Source organism: Perna viridis, chromosome 8 (genome assembly GCF_037379345.1).
Source record: "Perna viridis isolate PV_CMFRI_1.1 ecotype Kerala chromosome 8, ASM3737934v1, whole genome shotgun sequence".
NCBI lineage: Eukaryota > Metazoa > Mollusca > Bivalvia > Mytilida > Mytilidae > Perna > Perna viridis.
The window spans coordinates 15,994,367-16,005,399 of NC_142452.1; the positions used below are offsets into that span (position 1 = coordinate 15,994,367).

At 32.4% G+C, this 11,033-nt stretch overlaps 2 protein-coding genes across 2 annotated transcripts in view; one reads left to right on the plus strand and one right to left on the minus strand.

The window, feature by feature from the left end:
* LOC148609508 (atrial natriuretic peptide receptor 1-like) overlaps nt 1–2,216 on the plus strand; it is a 30,183-nt gene extending 27,967 nt beyond the window's left edge. The window contains exon 24 of the mRNA XM_088596278.1: nt 302–2,216. Coding sequence (XP_088452404.1) covers nt 302–589 — 288 coding nt within the window. The 3' untranslated portion in view covers nt 590–2,216. The remainder of the gene's footprint in view (nt 1–301) is intronic.
* Nucleotides 2,217–3,106: 890 nt separating this feature from the next.
* Nucleotides 3,107–11,002, minus strand: LOC148609509 (uncharacterized). The gene is made up of 4 exons (XM_088596280.1): nt 8,373–11,002; nt 5,515–5,632; nt 4,548–4,723; nt 3,107–3,551 (listed from the first exon to the last, which is right to left on the minus strand). The coding sequence occupies exons 1-4, from the start codon at nt 8,440–8,442 to the stop codon at nt 3,364–3,366; spliced, it is 552 nt and encodes a 183-aa protein (XP_088452406.1). The 5' UTR covers nt 8,443–11,002; the 3' UTR covers nt 3,107–3,363.
* Nucleotides 11,003–11,033: the final 31 nt, after the last annotated feature.

The following is an 11,033-nucleotide window of genomic DNA, read 5'->3' on the forward strand; positions in this document are numbered from 1 at the left end:
CATTCATTATTCGAATCCCTTCCGTTATTCTCCCATTAATAACTAGTCACGGATGGTATCTCGTGCCTTTCTAAAAGCATATTCCACATTTAATTTCGTATGCAACAACAACAAAGACAAGGAAGTTAAAATGTTTTTAAGTCAGAAATTAAAGCCATATATAACTCAACTGAAATGAACAACAACATTACGTTGTACGATCACAGGTGCAGGAACACGGTTTTCTGATTGAAGTCAAAAGGTAAAATATATTATGACACAGTTGAATATTCAATCACTTCTTTTTTATTCTATATTCCAGGGCAAAGGCGTGATGACAACTTATTGGTTAGAAGGTATTTTAGATGAACACATTTCAACAGAGCATTCATCTAAACTTCTCCATTATTCTCACCTCCAAGCTGATCCGGAACAAGAAATAGAAGACAATGACAGCTCGGAAGAGGAAAATGTACAGGAAACATTACCGAACTTAAAATTAGGTCCTTTCCAAGGCGTACGATCAACTCTTCCATCTGCTGATATGATTGAACTTTCTATCAAGACACCAAGTTTGCATCTTTTTGATGATGATGATGTTTTGAACTAATTGTGCCATTCTTTTAAGGATTATGCCTATGTTACTTGGTTTTATTGGCTACAAATGTATTGCCTTAATATTTTACCGGTTTAAGACTACTCTGTGAATTGGGTATCACGTATAAGACCATTATGAGTTCTGGTTTCTGGTTTTAAATATATATAGTTATTACTCTAATATATTTTTGGCATGAGCATTTTATAAAGCATGCAATACAAAAAAGAATTACTTGTAGACGATAGATTGGGATTGGTACAATGCATGTACAAAATACTGTTATAGCGAGTGTGAAATTATTCTTTTTCATTTTGTTAATTCTGTATAATACACTTGTTGACATATGATTGTTGATTTAATATTATTTCTTTTTTGTATATATAACTGATGGATGATTGAAGTAATTATACCAGGATGCCCTGTAGTGCGAGGGTTTCCTCGTCATTGAATGCCCATGATGGCCTTGAACTGACATTTTCTTATCCTGTGGAGTTGTTGTCTCTCTGACATATATATATATATATATATATATATATATATATATATATATATATATATATATATATATATATATATATATACCATATCCATTTTCGTTATATCAAAATCCTTGGTTTAGAATTGTGATAAAATGACTGACATGTTTTACCTACTCTGTGATGTGAAATTAAATGGCATATTATGATTTAATCATAAAAGTAAAGAACTACGCATATTATTATTATATGTGTATTTTCTGACTTACATGATTATTTATTTATTTATCTATTAATGGTATTTAGTACTACAAATTTTCTATATTTTATTTATGTAATGCCATAATCGTTTATCAATGGCTTCGTCATCTGTAATGTATATTGACTTTTCAGCTCTCCATTGATCTTTAAAATTTATTGCTTTTAATCAATGTTGCGATAGATCTATATTTATTAAAAATTCATTACTTCGACATTGTTTTATTAGTTAACTTTATTGATATTTCAAAGTAATCCTACAAAGTGTAATATCATGGTTTGAAGCATATACAATATAGAGGAAATGGAAGTCTGTAGTAAATTTCAAATTTCAACATATGTTATGTTATATTAATCTTATATAATTAAAACTGCAATTGACATTCATTTGTATGTGAACTAGTAGACCAATGGCCATCTTTTTCAGATTTAAATCATTTTCTTTCTCCGCACAAATTCGAAACTTTAGAGTTGATAAAATCTGTTAACACATACGTATGCAGTGCACATGCTTCGAGGCCATTCACAAAGTAAAGAAATTGTATGTGTTGGTTAATATTATAATATATGAAGCATATTACCTGAGTGTGTGTTTTTCGTATTATAGCATTCATCTTTTAACTAATATATATTACCATGCCTCTATTTTGTTGTGTATGGATTGGGTTTGTTTTATTTTATAACATAGCTAATAGTAAATATGAACTTTGGGAATGTTAATATATTGAGTACTTAATATAGTGGCATTATAGATATTGCATTACATGCAGACGATCTCGTGTAAAAGACTCTTTTTATTACACTGAGATGATAAAACCCATTTCCCTTCAATAGAATCAATGTTTTATCCTTATTTTTTCTAAAACATTCTACCTCGGAATTCTGTTGTAACTCATCTATTATATTAAGGTAAAAGTCACATAGTTATAGGAAACATTGATTTTAAGATGTCATATGGTGTCAGATCGATGAAAATATTAAAGGTTAATTTTAAAAAGCCAATATATACAATTATGAACTTAAATTATTGAATGTATGTCAACGTAATATCAGTGCCTTTAATCCGTGTTCTTTTACTAAATCAACATTTTATAATACTCCTGCCTGGATACACAGGAGAAAAATACTCAAAAGTTAAATTAAGCATATACAAGACTCAAACATTATTTTTGGGGCATTTTAATCACAACTTGATATAAAAGTGCCGATTATCTTCATTCCTTGTTCGGATAACAGAAAACTTTGAAATATGGTACTTATCAGAGAGACAGAGGTGTGATGGCTGTAGTATATTCTTACAAAAAGTCAGTCTTATTATCTTGATGTTATCTAGATATAAATCAAGATTATAGTCTAAGATGTAGACGAAGGCTGAAATACACAAGGATAAGAGTAATCCGATTTCAAACTAAGATAACAGATACAAAGGTTTCAAGCAGCTTAGACATTGTCCGTTAAATATTGGCATTAAGTACAGTTAAAAGTACGCCTGTGTAATGAATTATCTTGGCGCTGACATATTAATTGCAGAAAAGCAGAATAAAGAACGGTAAAATATACGTGGCTGGTATGTGTACTGTACATGTAAATACGCACTCTGATATGACATTGTACCTACAGAAAATAACATTCAGTCAACACTTTTTTGATGTCATATAGATGCGTAACTTTCTCACGTTAATAAACTAATAGACCACTTATCAGAATGGTTCTAGCATTGACATGTTATCCACTCATGTAACTCGGTATAGCAGTTCCTGAACACGGTACCTTGTCAGAATTCAAAAGACATCAGTGGACGTAGAAGTTCATTTATTGTAAGAGTTGGTATCCATGCCAACGCTTATATACAAATATCACAGAATTAAGATTGTCAGCATCAAAATACGACACAATTTTTAACAAAATGAGATAATAGCATATATGAAAAGCATATTTAGTCATCCGAGTCATAACTATCACGATCAGATCTCCAATTGAGTTAAGAATTTTACAAACAAATAAAAAAAAACATTTCAGTTGCGTTCTATATACTATGGAGTATATATAACATCACATAGTTGTCTGCATTGGTGGTTGGTTGAAAACAGAGCTGTATTGTGGTTGTGTAGGTGCACTGTATCCTGTCATTGCCGGTCCCGGATAAGCAGGAGGAGGTGGTGGATAAGCAGAATATTGCGGTGGTGCAGCTGGAGGTCCTGTATATGTCGTTGGATAAGTCGTCATCGGTTGCATATAACCTTAAGTACAAAAGGAATCTATGTTATCAAGACAACACAGAGAACACTTGATGTCTAATATAGAAATTTATATATTAATGCATGTTTACTTTAAAATGTTTTTATAAGATTAAATTCAATGAAAAAAAAACGAAATTGCAAGATATATGATTCAAGTTAGTCGCATCGAATCGATTTGACCCATTGTGTAATGAAACTTATATGAATATACAACCTTTAGAAATGTTCTATAGACTTATATTTCCCTTAATCAGATTTAATTCAATATGAGCTATTGCTGCATATTTTAATTTTAACTTCCGTATAAATACATAATACTGAAAACGAATACTAAGATGTGAATAGGTGGTACAAGATAAATACCAAACTGTATATTCTATAGAAACCAAAGAACCATAATACCTCACCGAGGAGGTAGAGCCACCGTGGATTAATAAGTGAGGAATGTTGTTGTACTTCTAAATTCTCAAATGTGTAAACAGTTTCCAAAAGTCGGTAACTTTGTTTTGAAAAAATTCTGTAACAATTTGTGATTTATAGCTGAACCAAAAATAATTAGCAACATATATCAAACAATGACTTTATTTCAATTTGTAGATCCTAATTTCATTACCGACCATAATGCTTAAAATCAAATGATAGCAGAGGACGCTTACCCCACCGGTGCACCTGGTCCATGCTCCTAGTTTTTAGTGGAGTCCGAGTTGCTCATTTACTTTTGTTACTTTGTATGTATGATTTTAGTTACTTTATGTTCTTTGTTGTGTATGTCTGTTTTCCATGTCTGGTCTTTGTCCCTGGAATACATTCGTTTGATTACCACTATAACCTTGGTTCCCTTGATTACTCTTCCATGATACTACAAATACCCAATTAACTACACGGAAAACTTAATGCACGCAGTATTACATGTGTATAGACACATGCTGAAAACAAGGTTAGAATAAAAATTAAATGTATTAAACAAGTAGAAAATGTGGACCTAAATGCACGTACCGGATGGTGCAGGATGATTTGCATTCGTGATAGCAACGGTTGTTGTTCTTAGAGGGGCAATAACTCCTCCAACGGCTTTCCGGTTATGCTGCTTTATACAGACCAATACTATTACAACGAAGAATGCTGAAGCTGCCAGTAACCCGATCACTAACCCAGCTATTGCACCTCCAGACCTGAAAAGAGAACACTTTGCGTAAGTTGAAGTCCGCTGAGAGACGCCAACTCTATAAAACAAAACAAACAAAAATGATAATGAAAGGTCGACTGACAAAATGATGTTTCAGTATATGAATACGTAATTATAAGCAGATGAAAAAAGGTTTCTCTTATATCAATGAAATTATCCAATATCACATACAGATGTGTCTTGGCACGAAATGTCGTAATTCTCATGATGTCAGCATAAAAAATGAATTGTGCATCGTGCATATAATCGTTAATAGTTTATACGCGTCTACATGTCGTTAATTGCACAAACGAATCCCATTTTTTGATTAAAAATGACCAGAGTGGGACATTTTTGTCAGACAGATAATTAATCTATTTCTCCCGGCTATTTCGTTAAGTCTAAGAATCTTTAATCTAGCGGACTAATGTGAAGTAAATCAAAAGGTGTTTACGTGTGTGTGCAAGAGATTGGGCTGGGGGATGCTCGTGCCTCGTTGTCTATGGTAAAGTCACATGTATAAAACGTATCATAAGTTTCCAAAAAGCAACAAATTCTTTTTTATATGTTTTTGAATGTATCAACTAAAACGATTCCATCTAACTTTAGTATTGAGGTCCGTTGTTTTGTTTTTAAGAGTATGTTATCAAATAAATAAAAAAGTCGCATTGGCATTTGCCCTTCTCTTACAGAGAAGTAACAGGAAAAACAAACTAAAAAATGCAATACCAGTTAAATGTTTGGTATATTTACATGTTGAAAATTTTGCTTTTCCGTCCAAAACTGTAAACAACTTACAAGACGTAGTATCCAGTATAATATATACAGTGTTGTGAACCATAAAATCCTGAGCAGTAACCGCTGCAGTATTTTAACCCATAAGTATAATGGTAACACTGGTCACTGATTGCTTCTCCTGGAAATGCATGTATGATTATTCGTGTTAGTGTAAGGATTCTAACTGCTTGAGTTGCATGTAATTCAATTCATCGTTTTTTTTTAAATGAGAACAAACATAAATTCCTGTCGTGGATGGTATAAAAAACACCAACAAAGTGAAAATCAACACAGAAAATAATATACCAATCAACATCTCGGAAATACCAATCAAAAAGGTAAACTATTTGTCAACAGGGTCAAGACTACCGATCATCAAAGTGAAACAAAACTGAAAATACCTATAAATAAAAGAAAAATTTCGCTCAGAAAAAGAGAAAAACATTAAACAAAGTGTCAATAATCATTAACAAAGCGAAAATGCTGATCAACACCGTGCAAAATTGAAATATATATCGATACAATGTAAATTAGAATCAATAAAGTGGAAATAAATCCTCATAATGTAAATTACAATCAACAAACTGAAAATAAATCACCACAATGTAAATTATAATCAACAAACTGGAAGTTAATCACCATAATGAAAATTACAATCAACAAACTGAAAATAAATCACAATGTAAATTATAATCAACAAACTGAAAATAAATCACCACAATGAAAATTACAATCAATAAACTGAAAATAAATCACCATAATGAAAAATACAATCACAAAAGTGGAAATATTCATCAAAAAAGTAAAATTACGATTACAAAGTGATAATATCACTTTTTACAAAGTAAAAATACCAATTCAGAAAGGGAAAACAATCGTGGGTAAAATCTATAAAAGAAAAATAAATTAAAGCATAATATCAATCAACAAAGTATACAACTTTCAAAAAAAAATTATAATAAGGGCAGAGTCATAGCCAAAGTCTAGAAAACAGTCATAGAGACCTTGACAAAAATGTAAACATTTGATACATTGTTGAGTCTTTAGAAATTTGGTCAAGCAATTATCAAAAGAAAACATAATACAAATAAGACTAATGTATATATCATGACATTTAAAGCATGGACTGGAAATATCCATTGATATTAACTCCTGTTAAGCTTGGAGTTAAAAATGGAAAAGGAAAAAAACTACAAATAAATAAATAAAAAGAAATATAAGTCATTGTGTTTGTATAGCAATCATAGAGTATTTGACAGTTTTGATTTGATAGACTCAGCCAAAGGTTATCTACAGCACTGCTTTAAGAGTTTTCTGCCAGGACGGAAATTCGACAAATAGATTAAAAATGTAGGCGAAATGAACAGTCGTAATATGAAGTAGCATACAAACTAACAAACATATCGAAATAACTACACGGGACGACCATTTAAATTCATAATAATAACAGGCAACAAAGCCTGAAACTCTGGAAAAAAATATTTCTTAATAAATGCCGTCGACTTTTTCGGTGTTATTACCGGTATTGTAGCTTGCGAACTGGGTTTACGATACATTTCATATACATTTACAACAATCTAAAGATACACAAAAGTCGACCATTCAGAAAACCTAAAGAGAGTGCTGTATTTTATTTCTATATTTCTAGTTGCCATCGAGATTTGGTTATAATATTGTACTCCAGGAATGCTAGAGGTTGCCTGGCAAGCTATATTCTGACTTGGTGCAATACTCCATAAAAATCCTTTTTTTAAGACAGCTATCAAAGTGACCAGCCATTTTGAATTGGTCAAAAAATTTAGGTAGTATTACATATTTTAGACAAAACAAACTTACAGTTGGTAATGGCAAATCGTTGGTCAATTTAATATTTTTGTTTCGCAAATTCAAATCTGTAATCTCATTAATCGGATGTACCTATTTAAAATGCTGAAAAACCAAATGTGAAGTTTTTTTAAAACTGCTTTTGCAAAGGATGTCCAGAATTTCTGGATTTTCTCATCAGGTAGGTCAATTGTTTTTCCTTTTTTCACCTTCTCCTCTGTTATGGCAGAAGAGTAATCAAGGGAATCAAGATTCTAGCGGAAATCAAAAGAATGTAATCCAGGGGCAGAGACCAGACATGGAAAAACACAATGAAGAACATAAAGTTACTAAAGTAATACATAAAATTAAAAGTAACAAAAGTAAATAAGCAAATCAGACTCAACTAAAAATTGGGAGCAAGGACCAGGTGCACCGATAGGGTAAGCGTCCTTAGCTTTTCTAGAAACACCCGCCGAGTTGCTCATAAAAAGTAAAGTCCATAGCAGACGAGAGATGAAAGGAAAACTATGACACATTGAACAAATAAGTTTTCATGGTGCAGATGGATGCACCGTAACGATCCACGAGTTCATGATGACGACCATAAAACATTTATACTGATGACTTCAATCTTGTAGCAACATAACCCTACCCAGAGGGCTAATTGTAAAGACACTGTACAAAATGTTCTAATTGGTAAACATTTTACTATAATTCTACCGATTTCAAAGAACGTCGGAACTAGCGGTTTGCAATACGATCCTCAGAATAGGTTGAGGTATGAAGGAACGGAATTCTTAAATTGTAGGAGTAGGTTATATTGTAGTATTCTAATATTGAAATGTTTTCAGAATTTAACCTCTTGATAGAAAAGTGGGTCAATGGTTATAATGAAAGCAACAAATACAATGTACTTCTGTATATAAATCTGACCATATTAATAATTAATCAGGGTTAGATTTTACTGTTTTCGTGTATGAATTTCCCCTAACCTTTTCAAGTTTTATTTTGCATGTGATAGAAACATTTAAAACATAAAAACACACAGACAGAATAAGCAATCCTAGTCTTACCAAATAAAAACAAGAGCAGTAAAACGTCCTGTCCTACCATCTCTAATCCAATCGATGACTGAATTAACATTTATCAGGTATACCATCAGGTAGGAAAGGTAAAAAACTCAGGTGAGGAAAAATCCAATGTGCAATTATTGGTAAGATATATTCTATTTGTATTCATTATTAATGGTAATTTGTGCTAATTATACAGAATATAAAGTCAAATGGCATAATCGAATATTCTATAAAGGGAATTAAAGAATGAAGGGCTCTTGTTGGAGTTCTATATAAAGGACGTACGTTATGGTAGCAGAATTCCAACTTTTTCTGAGTGGGAAGGTATTGCGTAATTGTTTTTCTGTACTGGGGTATACAATCTCTTTCATGTAAAAATTATCAATTGTAGCCTTAGCTAGACAATTATTCTACAAGCACTAGTTACTTTACCTTCTGCGCATTTAAAACGAGCTTGACAGGATCGAAATCAGCTACTGAATTCAAATTCATAGTCAGTTCTACTGTACACATACTTCACGACTTACAATGTACCTACATATAATATAGTCAATGAGATGGGTGACTGAACTGAAATCAGGACCTTTATACCCCATTCAATCCAATCAGTTACTGAAATCAAAACGTACCGCACTTAATGTGATCGATGACTTTACTATGATCACGACCTACCAGGTTCGGGAAATAACGTGAAGTCAAAGCAATCTGTGACTGAAATAACGACCTACCATTGCATTCGATTGCACCACTAGCACAATGAAGTATGGTAAATTTTCGAACATTTTGAAGAATAATTTGTATGATTGTCCTGCTCCTTTAACCAAGCTTAATACAAGCAGTATATAAACTAAAGGAGTGAGTCATTTTAATTTATATTTTTTTAATTTTATCTTCAAAAACAGCTACGGGTAAATATTCAAATCACTTTTAAATCTTACCTTAAAGTAAATGCATACAAAAAACCCTATACCCTAAGAAACCGATGAAATAGTCAAACACACGAACTGTTCAAATTAAGGGACGGAACATTAAATTACAAGCATGTTTTCTCGGCGACTTATTTAATCGCTCGCATACATATTATACATGTTAAATTTCACTTTACACAAGTTCTCTTTCCCGCAGTTATGTCCGAAACGCTGTATTTCATAAATCTGCTTACCATATCGTGGTATATATTATGCACAATACCTGTTGAGCTCTTTATTCTGGCGCAAGTCAAATAATTAGAAAAAAAGATTTTTGACGCAAATGATACCTTCAAAAATATGCAATTTGCACAAAAAGACACTTCACGCACTCAATACGATCGGTGACTGAAATAACGACCTCCAACGCTCAATGCGATCGTGACTTAAGTCATGACCTACCACATCTGATGTGATCGGTACCTGGTACTATGACCTACCAAATTTAATGTGATCGGTGACTGAAGTTACACATGTATGACCTGCTACACTTAATGCTATCGGTGTCTTAAGTCATAACTTGTCACACTTTAACAATCGGTGATTTAAGTCATGGCCTACCACATTTAATGTGATCGATAACTGAAACTACATTTATGACCTACCACACTTAAACAATCGGTAACTGAAGTCAAGACCTACCACATTTAATGAGATCTGTGACAGCAGTTATGTCCTGCTACATCTAATTTGTTCGGTGACTGAAGTCATGACCTACAACACGTCATCTGATCAGTGATCGAAGTCACGAACTGCCACACATAATGTGATCGGTGACTGTCACGACCTACTACACTAAACTGAACAATAAATATACAAGTCCTAATCTGTTTTGTTTAGTTCTACAAATTTGCCATGTAAATGCGTATGAATTGTGGAAGTAGCTCATGAATGTCGTTTGGTGTTAATTAAAACATTGAGCACATCTGTAAACAAACTGAAAAAAACTGATTAAAGCGCACTTGGTGAAACTCCTGCTACCCTCCATAAAAACATACAGTAAACTCCAAAAGTCATTCTGATGAAAAAAACAAACCAAAGATGCACAATGCCTTTGGTCGACGAATGACAAATTCTGTATCAGGGAATCTCTTAATATCATTCAGACGGAACAACAAAATACGACGTAGAAAATGTATCATGTGATAAAGAATTTGTGAAATGTTCATAAAATTTCATTCATCAGTTTCAGAGTAGTTTTGCATAAGAACTGGGGACGGACAGTTAGCAAGATCACTTTACCTCTAGTTTGTAAGCTGGTGATGGGGATGAAGACAAATAACAATAGAATACTTGTAACATAAATAAAGAGATGGATAGTTTTATAGAGCTAATTGTGAGTGAAAGTTACATACATCAGGGTACACAAAAATGAGAGCTAGATGAAATATGTAACGTAAAAATTTTGTTATGACTTTTTATTTACTTTCTTTTTATCATCGTTAGTCTGTTACACTGGCAAAATTATTTCACATGATTTTCACACGAATTTCACATGATTTTCATCTGAAATTAGTAAATAAAGCGACAGAGTTCACGTGAAATTCTGGTGAATGGAGCCTTCACGTGAAATTCACACGAAATGTTCACATGAAATTCGTGTTTAGTGAATTTGCACATAAAAATCATGTTAATTTCATGTGAATTTCACATGAGTTTCATGTGAAGCTCGATTAATATGAATTTCACGTGA

Coding starts and splice junctions, on each gene's coding strand:
- LOC148609509 (XM_088596280.1), bottom strand. CDS start 8,442: ATGTTAATTCAGTCATCGATTGGATTAGAGATGGTAGGACAGGACGTT. Junction 5,633..8,372: donor ACTGCTCTTGTTTTTATTTG/GTAAGACTAGGA, acceptor ATGCATTTCCAG/GAGAAGCAATCAGTGACCAG. Junction 4,724..5,514: donor TATACTGGATACTACGTCTT/GTAAGTTGTTTA, acceptor TTCTCTTTTCAG/GTCTGGAGGTGCAATAGCTG.